We start from the raw sequence: 15,027 nt of genomic DNA, 5'->3' as shown, positions 1-15,027 counted from the left end.
AGAGCCTCACACTCCTTTAAGCACCTCTTAAAGTGCTTCTGTAGCTAATTCTCTGCAATGTGATCCTAAAACCCTGTATTCATCTAACTCTCTTCATTTTCATTTACTGACTACGCTAAATAACATGAATGCGAATTTGACTTTGACAGTATATACCAACATTTTGAGTACTGCAGTAAAGGAATAGTTTGACATTTTGGGAAATACACTTGTCTTGCTGTCAGTGACTCCAGGAAATCACTGTACCTGGCTGCTGCGAAGCAAATTTTCACCTTGCATCATTCGCACTTATTTGACAGCTGGACCCTTTGTGCTTATTCCACCCAAACAGCCAATGTACTGACTGTGCATTAGTTGTAAGCTAGCTAGCAACGGATGCACCAACTGCGTCTGTGTGTGTCTGTTTATGTGGCAGCTCAACCCCAAAACTCACCAGAGACTCCGGTTCTCTGCTATTTTCCTCCAATCTGTCTCCTTTGTCCTCAAGTGTCTGCATGTTTATGAAGCAGATTCATAAAGCTCTGGGATCCCCAGAATTTTTTCAAAAGTTGAAATATTTTCAGCTCGCACAGACACATCTTTATGTTAGTTCACGTTCCCCTGAGCAAATCTAATTGCAGCTTTACATTGACTCTGCAATAGCCCTGTAAAATTCACTCTGCAGTCTGTCTGAACACACAGTAAAACCACAGCTTGATGGTTTTACGTTTCTATTTGTGTAAGTACTAAACAAAAGAGATATAGCTTGTTAATTACTAAGCTTAGGTGCTGGTGAATGTGTTTTTTGACCTTTGGACAGGGCCATACTAGTTTCTTCCCCCTGCTTCCAGTCTTTATACTAAGCTAAGCTAATTACCTCTCTGTGGTAGTTCCATAGGTACAGGCATGAGAGTGGTTTTCACATTAACATAACATTAAATCACTGCTGACACTAGGTTTATTCTGTGCAAAGTGGTAATGTTTTAGACCAAACCCTTTCTGGAAAATTAAAACTTATGGTTTAAAACCATTTTTGATGGTATGGAGTCAGAAATTCAGAATGGGCTGCTTCACTTTCTGATGGGAAAATGATGGGTGGATCAATGAAGACTAATAAAGAAAACACCTAAATCAACAACAGCTTTGTGGATGTGTGTGTGCGTGTGTGTGCTGGGGAATGAAGGCACCATTACTAAATGACTTTCTCCTCATGTGATTGCAAAACGTGCAAGATCAACTTAATTTTATCTGAATTACCCGACTGAAATGTTTTCTAGCGCTTTAGTTCTTTGTTATTAACTTTCTCATTTGTTAGCAAGGCAAGCGATAACCTAAACTTAGTCTCGGTCTGGTGATGCTGACACAGTAATTTAAAGTTGTGAATAGCCTCGACTCTCAGTTCAGCAGAATGTCAGTGGCTCTACGGCAGACAATCCTGCTGCGTCTCCCTGGAGAATGGCCTTTACCTGTCTCAGGTACCACCACTCTGCTTCAGTGGTGATGGCAATCGAAACATGCCAAAACCTGTAAACATGTACAGATCACGTGAGGACCCTCTCCCTGATTTGTCCTCTACCTGAAAAGCTGTGTTTACAGGAGATGTCACATATTCTAAGTTCAAGGCAGACAGCACCTGATGTAATTCAACCCACCTCCACCCACTCTGTCCCATCAACCCAGCACCGTTTACTTTTTCTGCTGATTTGTACAATGACAAAGTCAATACTGCCATGGGTCCAACCTACACGTCCAGCAAGTTTCAAAGAGTAATAGCAGCAGAGCAGAAACTGCGCTTGAAGACACATACTTGCAGTGACAGGACAATTACAGAGTCTCATATATCAGTGATCAAGGGCAGGAGGGGAGTCAGTGCAGTGCCGGACACAATAAAAGCTGCCACATATTTGCCACTCACACAAGCTGCAGTTTTAACAGACCAGAAAACCCATGTATCAACACGCTTCATTAAACCGCAATTAGACGACAAAACAAGTGAAACAATTTGACATTTCTTTCAGCATCTTGAACTATGTTCTTTGGCAGAGCTTTCTGGCTGATGCTGTCAGTTGTTTCCTGATGCGAGGCTGGAACAGTAACAAAAATGTTGGATTGACATTAACAAAAACCTTACCTGTGATGTCAGTTCCTCTGTCTTCGTCCGAGTCCTCTTCTTTCACATCTGTTTTGACATCCTCCTTCATCTCTGGAACAAAGAAGTCTGTCTGACGGGACAGTGGAACCATATAGTTGATGGCATCTGAACCACAGATCTCAATAGTTGGGAAAGCACATAGTTTCCTCTCCTGTGAAAGAAAGAGAGAGAAGCAGTAAAGTTAAATGTACAGAATAACTTAATGTATCACCAAACTGTTGCTCTGTATGTGCTTCATAGTAGTGCATGCAAAACCCTGAAGGAACTGAGGACTGAGTGTCAGTTGATGTTTGTGTGACACAACTTTTTCATGTCCTTCTAACTGAAAAGACGTCAACCTTTAATAATTAAGACTTGCTGGGAGTGGAAAGAGAGTGACAAACACATTGTTAAGGAAGTTACTATAAACTGCAACTAGCCTTCAGTTATAAGAACAAACAGACCAGATTTAACTTGAGAGTAGAAAGTCAGGGGACACAGTGCTGATCTGAAAAGTCCTGCTCAATCCGCTGCTTCATACTCACACACACAGGATTAGAAAATTTAAGTGGATTCATCCTCATGATTGTCAATTCTAAACAGCTGATCGTCTTTATAAAGAAGTGGCTTTATAATGGTACCACCACCATATATATTTTACTTTAGTGTAGGTCCTCGTGTTTCATGGGAATCTTGCATGCATGAAAAAAGTCTAAACCAACTCACTGAAAAATTCAGGATGTCCAGTACAGTACATATACAGCATGCATTACGCATGTGCAGTGATTTTTTTTCCATTTAATTATTATTATTTTTGTAGCACAGATGTTTCTAGGTACAGCTTTAAAACATGCAAAGACATGAATTGCATTTAGGACAATAATACACAGTGTAAGGGGGTCAGCACAAAGAGCAATGACAGATCTACTGACAATTTAGCAACAGATTTGCTGCTAAAACGAAATGAAAACCTGGATGCTGAACTTTGATGGGAAGAATGCCTCAGACGAGCAGAAAATATCACAGATGTGTAGCTTTAAAATGTCTTCACTTTGCTGACATAACACTATGTCTTTGACACATTAATATGAATATGTGGTCTCCCATGTGAGTCCATTAAAGTTGCATTACCATCCACATCTATGTGTCTACATTTGCGCTCTCCACTGATGTGTGTAGAAAGTGGAGAGTTTATAAATATTATACCATATTTTCACTAAAGAGGACATTAGCCTTGAATAATTTTGCTTTATGCTTTCATATAGTTCTCAAGGGACTGCAGAGAAGTGAGCTCTCCAGTGGGCCATCGAAGTACAGTTAGAGGAGGCCTGGGCTGAGCTGCACGGGCCGGTCTCAGCTATGATCGGTCGCAAAGTGACAGATGAATGTTTTAGCGTGAGATACAATGCTGGAATGTATGACCAAAAAGGCTCAACAGGAGATTCAACTAAAAGCAGTGCCACAGTCAATCAAAAACAAACAACTCTTTACCAATATGCGTAGTCACAAAAATATTTATTTCCCAATTATTTTCAGCCACATATTTATAATTACTGGGTATGGTGATATTATTACAAGGTAACAGGTAACAGAGCGCTGCCCTCAAAACAAACCAAAGGAAATTGTAAATCTGTATCTCTAAATCAAAGTTGGAAGCTTCTGGATAAATCTGAATAAGCCTGAGTAACACATTAAGCCATTTGGTAACATTTGTCAGTAGTGTGGTTTCTGCAATAAAGTCTTTTCTCATTTTCTTTCTCATTAATCCCAGTTTATTCATACTTGAAATCTTTATTACATCATACGAATAGTGCTCATTTCCTTATTTCGACCTTTTATTTTTTTATCTAAACAAATATGTGTGTGTAGCAGTAAACAATTCCCTCTATTAGCCAATATTAATCTTGTTCTACATGTTTTAAGTGTTTTGAGAATAAGAAATGTAATACCAGTTACTCTGTAAGAAGGTCTTCTTTTAAATGTATGCTCGCTATTAGTGAAAACAGGTTTAAGGTTTTATTAAGTTGCTACGAGATAAAAGTCTTGAATAGTTCTTTTGTGTTACGCTTTTCTTTGTTAGCTCTCTCTAGTGGTTCTTCCCACATATTCACTCCCACATGGACATATTAACAGATAGATCACATCCTTCATATTACACAATATAACTCCCTTTATTTGAATTTTTATGCTCACATTGGTCTGCCTGCTCTCATAAATCTCTAGTCTCAAAATTTAAGTGAATGTATAGATGTGCAGTGTTGCCATGGCTGTGTGGCAAAAAGGCCTATTCTAGGCTATTTGCCGAGGACAAGAAATGTACTGGATGGTCTAACAGCAGTCACTTGACTCATTTTCCTCTGGGTCAGGGTGATCTGGGCTGATTGATTGGTTTTAATCTAATCTTCTGCAAAATAAGACTGTAGGAGCTGGTATGAATCACCTGGCTGATACACACAGGGGTTCCAGCCCTGGGGCTGCCTATGCAAATGAGTACCCCTCTCTTTGAACCTGCGCGGATAATGAGCAGAGAAATCGAGACAAAGACAGTTCACTATACTATAGGTGTGCACACACTCACTCACTCACTCACACACACACACACGTCTCCCTGGGATACTGTCACAGATAACAGAAAGAAAGCAGCATGTGAGAAAGATGTGCACCAATATATGTGTGCATTACTGACAGTCACATTTACCTTGTTAAAAACACTAACTTGCTCATAATTATCATATTCTGTCTGTGTAAGAGGTGTCAACCCTCGTGCCAGCAGCGACTGCAGGTTTTCATTTTTACTGGAGACTATATCAAGTGATTTTACTGATTAACACACCATCAGCCCGAGAGGAGGGTCTCCTCGTGAAATCACCTCATATTATCTTTGGTAGCAATGAAAACCTGAATATTGCTCGGCACTCCACGACAGTGTGAGACCTCACTCTATTATATTTTTGCTTTCAGCACAGGAACTGACGAAGGACATTTTCCAACCCGCTCAAAATGTTTTGCTGCAGCCTAAGGTAATTAGTGCTACTTTGAAATTGCTGTAGCATGTGAAGCTAAGCAGGCCATCCACTGAAAACATTTTGGGTATTTAATAATTTTCCTGAAATGTGTAGTTTTGGGCCTGGGGTCACTGTCCTATGACACTTGACAAGAAGGTATTTCACAATTAAATTGGAGTCACCTTACAACCAAACTCTCTCCAAACTGAGGCGTTTATCAAATTGTGTGTCCCTCCCAGTAGGTATTTTCAAATGTTTAATCTGGGATTATAATATTCAATTATTTCAGTTCCGCTTTCTTTTGATTTCCAGAGTGTTGCCCTTTCATGTATTTCAAAGAACTCACAAACACGTGAACATTAGGTTATTCCTCATCATTCGCTCTATTGTTAACATAAAATATTGCTTCAAAAGAGATGGCAATTTATAGATACTTGACCTAACTGCCATACAAACTCTTGAAATAATAATAAAACTTTGAAAACCTTGCCTCTTTTTCTTTATGAGACAACATTTATCCAAACAGACAGAAAAATAGTATCAATACTGAAGGAAACAATAATGTACGAAGGAAACAATAAACCGGTTTATTACAATTCACTCTGAAAAAAGGTGACTAAATATCCTTTACACCAAGTAGGATCCTTGCCCTCCTGGGGTCTACAGTACCGTATGTTTCTAATTATATTTTTCAATTGACCATTCGCCATGTCAATTGTAACGTGGACCTTTTAGAAATCCAAAAACACAAGCGCAGAAGTAGAAGAATACTACCTATAGTAACTACCTATAGTAGCCTTGTATTATATCCAAAGACAAGGGACGTGTCATGAACTAACCACACTATTCTGTGGTGTTACAGGTTACCTTAGAAAAAGACCTGTCCAGGAGTGGAACATCCACCCTGTGAGAGTGTTAGCATTAGCTTAGCTTACATTACTAACATCTATTATTAACTAAGTAAATCAAAGCAGATCTCATCTTTGGGGGGGGGGGGGTACATTTCACTTACCAGTAATCCATATTTCCTCTCACCAGGGAAATGAATAAAGAAATAGCAGATAGATTAACTGTCTTGTCAATATCAAAACTAAATCTTGGCTCGAATGTTTTAATTATACGGCAAGCAAGATGTTCTATTTCCTCCCAGTGCCCTTTTCTAGTCTCTGCCAGCATGTCTCCTGTCTGATTGGGTGCCATCTATTTCCCTATAGCCTATCATGGAGTCAACATGCATCCACTTAACCTGCGTCTGTGCCTGGGAGCTGCTGGAATTGAAATGTGCTCTCCTGCAGGATACAGAGGGAGATGAGACTGAACCGTCTAAAAACAGGTCAGCCGTTCCTTCCTGCCGCCTCGGAGCAGACTCAACATTTATGATCATCACAGTTGCACTTATTTTCTCTCAAAGCTGATCCATCATCCAGGGCAAAGGACCGGCAGGTGAACATCCAGTACCACTAAACCTATATATTCCACACACTCCTACCTGTTCCTGTCCTTGATAATGGTTCTACAAAATGGGTCACTTTTAGTCCTGGTCCTTCTTTCTATGTTATGCAAGCTCACACTTAATAATTAATGACCTTGCAGCACTGAAGTGTTTTGTCTATTAAACATGTGACATTTGAATTGATAGAGAATAAGTGGCTGATGAAGAATAAGTGTTGCGGTTAGTGCACAAAATAACCTTCTCTTTATTTTCTCATACTTGTATGTGGTTACAGCTTCTCAAGGTAGGAAAGCATCCTAATCAGAGAAATTATATTGTGAATAGTTTAGCTGCAATGACAAGCTGAATAGCCTTGATGGTAAAAGCACAACTGTAGGCATCACTTGAAATAACATTTATCCCTTTCGTATCCTTCGGGCTACATGACTATGTATACTATGAGACAATAGAAATTAGTCACCAATCTTAAAATATAGAGATTTCTTTTGATGATTTTGCTGGTTGTATCAGGCCATTGTAGGTGATGTTGCACATCAAAGGGAAAATCCGCTTTACAAGAACATTGGATTTAGGGGAATCAAAGAAATACTTAAATTTTTTAATTAATTTAATTTGCTGCATGTGCCATAAATAAGCATACCTGCTTGTGTTGCTTGTTATAGTATGTTTCTTAGCTGATTTTCCAGAAAACAGTATTATATCTAAAAAGATATATCCTTACAGCCTTTTCCTCAAATGGTTTAGTGTGAATTTAAATTAATTTCTTTCACAGGATTGCAGAAAGAGTCAGTGAGAAAATGGGGTGAACATTGTCAAGCAAACTGATTAAAAGTAAATGTGCAGGGGAATGACACAGCCGTCATTTAATGGATCAAAGGACACAGGTTCAAGCATCAGTTCTGTTGAAGTGCCGCGGACCAAGACAATGAATCTCTTACACCCCCAGGGTACAGCTCTGTGGTCAACCTTTTACCTTCTTTAGAAGATACAAGCAGTAATTTCCCACTAAATCAATAAAAGCATCAGATTTTTATTATTATTGCTCACCAAGCTGCCTCTCGGGAATAGTATAATTGCAATTTTAACAATCAAGATGAGCTTCATAATCTTCATGAGTCTTCTCAGGTGACAGTCGAAACCCAAACTGCTGTTTTTACAAATCCAACCAAGTAAGACCAGATTACTGTACTTAACAGAAACGATAAGTACAACTTGCACAACTGGACAATGTTCTACTCTCTTACTGATTCCTTGGCCTTATAGGAGTTTCTATCCCTAAAAGCAAACAGTTGTAAAAAAGAAATTAGTGCCACTTAAGGCACATTATGTAATTAAAAGGTTCATTAGGAGTTGATGTAACTAAACGTTGGGGTGAATCAGGAATGATGACAACAATTATCTTAAAAGTGCGCACTGTGAATGTGTTTGTGTGTGTACATTTGTGTTTCTGTGTGTGAGTGTAGGGTGGGTACAGGGGCGCAGAAACAGACAGATATAGGGGAGGGGTCTCATGGGGCTTTGCAGTGTCTTTGACCACTCTAGCAGCTGCTCTGTGAGTACACAGCATCCTGCCTCCAACAGAAATACCAATAAGAGTAAAGTAAACGCAGATAACAACACCCCTGGAGCTTGATTTACTGCATCACTTAACTAACTCTGAAATATAAACATGGCAGAGCAACTGGGTCATAAGTACAGTGGAAGAGATCAATGCTGACACTGTATATAGGATTACAGGCTTTCAGAAAAGAAAGGGCTGATGAATAACACTGACACGGTCTTCCACTTCCAGATATGTCTAGAAAAACGTGACATCAGAAGCTTTTTTTTTAAAAGTCTGTGCATTAGGTTCGTTCTACTTTTCATGTCCCATCTCTCAGCTCAGTGTTTATGTTTTGAGACAGGAGACGTTGGAGAATCTCACTCTCAAGAGGACAGCAGTTGCGCAATGTGGAGGAGTAAACCATAGCACATATCAAGAGGTCTGACTGAAGATCGGACCAGACAGAGGAGACATTTGTACCTCACTCTGTTGTGTGTGGTTTCAGAAATGCCCTGTACAGCTTGTCAGAGGCACTGATAAATCTTAAACTGTGTACGCTGAATGAAGGCTATGCTACTGATACTGTGCCCAAGGTCCTTCTTCCTTTGTCCATTCTGTTACCATTCTAATTCCTCAGTTTTTCAATGATCTATATTAACAGTGCACATCAGATTTAGGAGTTGTTCCCTAAAAACTGAAGAAAAAGACACACCATGCTGTTTAACACTATTCAACAACCATAGATACAGGAATCAATCACAAAAGAAAAATAGACCAATTTCAGCAAGCTCAAATTTGATTACTTCACATTTCGTATCAGCCTTTCCTAAAACGGCAAAAACACTGTGTAGGGACAGGCTGCTGCTCATTTGTTTCAACTAGAAACACCACCCTCGCCATTAGATTCATTACTCTGCCCACCAACACATAAAACTCAGCTGGACAACGCAGGTCCTGTGGAGTTCTCTAGGAGACGTTAGAAGGTATTCTAGAAAATTCAGAAAATCACTAACTTGAATGGAAGTGGGCAAGACAGGCTGAGGAAAGATGTACACAACAGAAGGGCAAATTACATCACTTCATCACAACCCCTGGGACGCAATGGACATCAACAATGGAGGATTTACGGTGGTTTCAGAAAGTATTCAGACCACTTAATTTTGTGGACACTTTGTTGTGTTGTGGATTTAATGATAAATAGATAATATTGCCATTGCTAAGAAATGGCTTTATACCTTTGCCCTACCTCGCCACAATTTTATCGTGGTCTACAGAAAGTCCTTTGGATTGTATGTCTTGGCTTTGTCCTGACATGATTCATGAATTGTGGGATCTTATATACACAGGTGTGTATAAAACTATGTCCAATCAATCCGGTTTGCCACAGATGGACTCAATTCAAGTTTTAGAATCTCAAGGATAATTAAAGCAAATAGGATGCACCTGACCACAATTTGGAGAGTCACAGTTGAGGGTCTGAATACTTTTGTAAAGAAGAAAGTTCAGTTTTAGATTTTTAATAAATTTGCAAAACTTTCTAAAAACATGTTTTCACTTTCATGGGTTATTGAGTGTAGACTGATGGACAAAAAAATGGTAATTTCATCCATTTAAAATGAAATCTACAAAACAATAAAGTGTCCAAAAAGTGACAAGGTCTGAATTCCTTATGAAGCCACAGTGTATCAGAGAATAAGAGAATCTGAGATTGCATTTTAATTCAAATACAAGGTTTTCCTGCTTTCCACTAAAGCTCTTCCTTCCATCTGTCTCTCTGTTGTCACTGTATAAAGCAAAGTCAGCAGAGCCTGCATTTACTCTTTATCTATACCAAGGTCAAGGGTCACATATTGATTGGGAACTGTTCTACCAAAGGTGATTCCCATAACTGTTCACAGTGCCAAGATATGTTGCAACACTTGCCACTTGGTAGGATCTGACTAATTAAACTGAGTTACTGAACAAAAGTGAAAATGAAATGATGTAATACTTTGCTCCTGAGTTTGTCACCTCCACATTATTACAAGGTCTGCATCTTCCGCTTTCACTATACTGTAAAAAAACATTGAGAAAGCCAAGGTCCATTGGAAAAGAGTTAACATTAGCTAACCTGATGCTACAGAGCCAAAAGGTGATTTGCTGTAGCTTCCATAAGTGAGTGGTCACAAGAGAAGCCAATAAACGACTGTCCCATACATGACTGCACTCAATTTGTGACTGGTAGCCCATGGTGGCAGACTGCATGTGCAGGAGGAAAAAATACATCCTCACACTTTCCTACTGTCACAGAAACAGAAACACCATTATACCTGGCATCCTTGCATCTTTTTTATGTGTTTGTTAAATTGCAGTGTAGCTCAAGGAGTGGCAGTTTCAGTCTGTTGGTCCACCACTTCAGTCCAGACTGAAACATCTGAGCAACTATTTGATAGATTGCCATAAAATTCGGTACATACATCCATGATCTGCAGAGGATGAAGCCTAATAACTTTGGTGATCCCCTGACTTTATTTCTCGCACAAAGATGAGGTTGAAATTCGTGGTTCAGGGTGAAAAAGCTTGACATCTACTAGATGACTTGGCACAAAATTTTGTACAGATATACATGGTTCCCAGGTAATGAGTCTTTATCACATAACCATAAAAATTTCAGTTTGTCCAATACTTCACTCTTTTTTTTTTTTTGATAAAGTCCAGCAAAACTAGTAACATTTGCATGAACTTCTGCTATACTTTGTGTTAGGAGCCAATTAGTGGATTTTAGCATGCAGGTTACACCAAAATGGTGTGTGCACATTACTTGCTAAATATCACACTGTTAGCATTGTTATTGTGTCCATGTTGCTGTTGTGACTTGTGCTGCTGCACAGCTGTGAAGTACAACCTCACAGAGCAGCTAGCATAGCTGTAAACTCTTAGTGTTGCTCATATCCACATTAATAAACATTATGCTGCTTGCATGCTGCATCATCATATATGAGAGAGTATAGGGAATGTATATGTGTTGTAACACCTGCTACAATTTTATTTAGCGTCATTACCTGACAGCAACAGTAAATTAGAGGCTTTGCCCACACAGTCATTAGTAATAAAACAAAGAGCTTTTTCAAACCTTACCCATAATTTGGCAAAAAATGGAGACATCTATCATCGAAGAGGCAGGGACACCACTTTCTCCCCCAACTGTAGCTTTAATTGACCACAATTCAAAGTAGCACTTGTTCGGAGTTTAGAGTTAGGCTGTGCTAACAGGTTTGATTGAAAGCAATTAGTTCATACTGTGTCTGCATTGTTCAAAGTCGTTTCCAACGCAGGAAATTATCACCTGGAGCAGAAGATGATGAGACAGCTTGATGGAAAGCACACCAAAAACTTTAATTACACTACACAAAGGAATGAACTGAGGATCACAGGTTGATAGTTCCTAAAAGACTTTCCAAAGGTGGATTTCTCCTTTAAACGTACCTGACTGTCAGTTAAAGAAACTACTGATCCCCAGACGGAAAAAGCTGTTGTCTTGCCAGCAGTAAGAATCAGTGACAGCACACCTCCCCCTCAGGGGAGAGTTATGAGATATGACTGAGGAGCGGTGTTGAATAATGAAAGGCAGACACAACGTTCATTCAGTTCTGTGTTCACAGCGACAGCCTACAACTAGCATGGACCCTACAGCAAGATGGAGAAAAAAACCCTAGGCCGTAGCTACGGATGTAAGCCACTTCATCACAATGGGTTATGTACAGAACACACTCATCCATATACACACAAAAATATGGACACACTCACACTTCTATTTATAGGTGGATGATTTCTCACCCTGGTCCCCCAGGCCCACAGAAAGGAAAATTAATACAAAAGCTGGGCGACTCATGGTGACAATTGGTGACAGTCCCCTGAGTTCTCTCTCTCCCTTGGTCTATTTACTCCCACTGCACTATTACAGCCACATAGTCCGCCATCCCCACACCCACCATAACCTCCTCTTCCCCTTCCTATCTGTGGAAAGAGACAAAAACTCTACTTCACACCTCTGCAGAGGTGTCCAATTCAGACTGTCCCTTATGGTCACACACTTGCCCGGAACAGAGTATTTTCATTCTGCCAGCAATAGGGCTATTTTCTGCATCTGTCTCAGCAAGCCCAGGCCTCCTCCATCCCCTTCTTGCATCCATGCCCTGGGTGGAAGTGTGCAAAGATGGCTGTGGGTGGAGGCAGAGGATATCTGAGGACTGAAAATGGAGCTAGAAAAGCAGAAGGCAGGGTGATAGGTTTGTTGCAACCTCTCCATGCACCCGTGCAATCAATAAGGAGAAACACTTGATGAGCTACACGTATAGTGACTCTGTCAGCAGCTGCTGTGGTCTCCAGAGGTCCTCCACAATTGATCTGGTGAGAGGTTAGAGGCAATAAGAGCAGCTAGTCTCCCAACTGTGGATTATAAACTCCCCCCACTTCCTTTCCCATCTTTATCACCTGGAAGCACTTGGACATGCGAGAAGATGAAAACAATGAAAACTGGCCACTTAACATTAAAACTGTGAATTATACAACTAATCCTCTGTTCCATGACAATGTGTGGGGTAAACAAAATCACTGCTGAGCAGGTCAATTAGTGTGGGCTCAAATATTATGCTTATGTGCAAACATAAGAAATCAGGTTAAAGCAGGAAGTCAAATACTCATGAATTTGGTCAGTAATCAGATTTGTGCCCAGCCCCTGACGACACTTTTAGCCATGCTAGCAGGGTGTCTAGTTACAGCAATGACAGTCTTGTGGTCTGTGGGTCCACCACTTTGGTTCAGACTGAAATGCCTCAACAACTATTGGATGGATTGCCGTGAAATATTTTGCAGACATTTGTGTTTCTCAGAGTATGAATCCTACTGACACAGTGAGTCACTGACTACTTCACATTTTTGTTTTTTAGGATGATGGATTGCCATGAACTTTCGTACACAAGACAAATTGTGATAACTAGTGATCCATTTACTTTTCATCTAGTTCCATCATCAGTTCAAATTTGTCCAGTACTTTTGGTTTATGACCAAACACCTGCAAAACTAATGACGTTCCCTTCAGCTGCCGCTGTAATTTGTGTTTAGTGCTATTAGCAAATTTTAGCACGTTGATACATTAAATGATCATATTCAAATGAACATGGTAAACATTACACCTGCTTAACATCAGCATAACATGAGCCTAAGTACAGCTTCACACAACTGCTTGAATGGCTGTAGACTTTAAGTCTTGTTATTTTAAGTATATTATAAATTTACAGAAACCTAGGTTCCTATTTACATGACGCTTAGGGAGTCAAGTTACCATAGAAAAACAACAATAACCTGTTTACTTGAGCTCGTGTAAACATGCTGAGTGAGTGGTAGAGTTCCTCCAGAGCTTTAAACGCAACCCTCGAGGAGGAAACTTAATATTCCTTTAAGGCCTAAAGTAAACACTCAGTAAAAAAAGCAAACAGTGGCTTTACTGTGGCTGTGAGATTTCCCTCTGAAAACTGATTCAACAGAAAGCACGAGGCCATTAAGAAAACCATTGGAGAGGTTTGCAGTCAATTAGTTCTGGCCATTAAAGCCTCAGAATTCAGCGAACCATTGCATGGCAAGCAGGATATGGAAATACATGAATATGAATGGTGATTAATTTTAAACAGGCAGACAAATTCCCACCTCTAACTGAGATCTTAATCTGAGAGTCTAATGTTAGGGATATTCACATCTCTATTCTAATGAGATACAATTAGGAGGAGGGGATGTGGACAGTGGCTGTGTGATGGAGAGAGACTGGACCATCTATTCGTTTCTCCTGCAGGCCTCTCATGTTCAGAGCACCTTAAATATATGCCACATAATAGGTCTCTACATAACGCTGCAGTTTCTTCGCACTAACAAACCTGGAGGTATTTAGTTGGACCAAGAAATTATTAGTGAATCATTTCTGACCCCTCAAGTGAAGAGGCTTTAATTTTACGGAAGTGGCATTTTAAAGTTTCAGTGGCATAATGAAGCTCCACAAAAAAAAAAAAAAAACAAATCCTAGGGTGGATAATTAGAATTGTGTCTATGTCCCTGTGGCATCCTTAGAGAGAAATACGCAGCCAGCCAATTGTTATATGTGCATCTTGTCCAGACACAATTAAAAGTTACGAAAGGCAGCAGCAGAAAAAAAAACTATTGTGTCCAAAGATAGAAAAAGGTGTGATTAATTTAGCAATAATGAGTTCTGTCTAGGGTTTTGTGAGATTTGGCAAAAGAACAAAATGACAGACAGGGCACATTCTAACAAAGAACTGTGAGTTAAAGAAAAGACTTCCAAAGAATAGAAAAGAAGTAATCGTTCCTTCCACACACATCAAAATTTATAATCAACAGAAAGAAACTGAATTCTGTTGATCAGGCTTCACTTCATCCATTATCGTCACATAGTCCCAGTCAGCGTGGCCTCGTAGCCCTAGAAATGAGCCATCAGGCATTCTACCACCTCTCTATGAATAAACCATGGGTACCCATCCTTGGCATTCACACAGGAAGAGGGCATACACCCGTTCAAAGCACACATGTGGCCATGGTGCACATGCCAAATTAAATGCAACTGATAGGAAAACAACTACAACAACAACAAAAAAAAAGACTTCTAAACTTCTGAAATTCTAGCTTAAAAAGAAACTCCATATCTCTATCGTGTACAATATCTGCTTGTTTCAATATTTAATTGCCGCCATGTTTCTTTTAGTAGCACCATTACATCAAACCGAAAATTCCTCATGTCTCGTGCATCATTTTATAACCACTCACATTTCTCCATGATGCAGCCTGACATATTTGGTATCTTTGGTAACCCTGGCTACTTGAGAATTATTTAAAATAAAGTTCTGTGGGTTTGAACAACGTAGCACGCTTT

The 15,027-nt window shown here is 39.7% G+C and overlaps 1 protein-coding gene across 2 annotated transcripts in view; it reads right to left on the bottom strand.

Annotated features, from left to right (window-relative positions):
- tex264a (testis expressed 264, ER-phagy receptor a) overlaps positions 1-15,027 on the bottom strand; it is a 62,277-nt gene that overhangs the window by 7,491 nt on the left and 39,759 nt on the right. For both annotated transcript variants that reach the window (XM_041034944.1, XM_041034945.1), the window contains exon 3: positions 2,111-2,282. In XM_041034944.1, the coding sequence (XP_040890878.1) occupies positions 2,111-2,282 (172 nt within the window). The remainder of the gene's footprint in view (positions 1-2,110; positions 2,283-15,027) is intronic.

Source organism: Toxotes jaculatrix, chromosome 3 (genome assembly GCF_017976425.1).
Source record: "Toxotes jaculatrix isolate fToxJac2 chromosome 3, fToxJac2.pri, whole genome shotgun sequence".
NCBI classification, from domain to species: domain Eukaryota; kingdom Metazoa; phylum Chordata; class Actinopteri; family Toxotidae; genus Toxotes; species Toxotes jaculatrix.
This window is presented reverse-complemented; position numbering and strand designations above follow the sequence as displayed.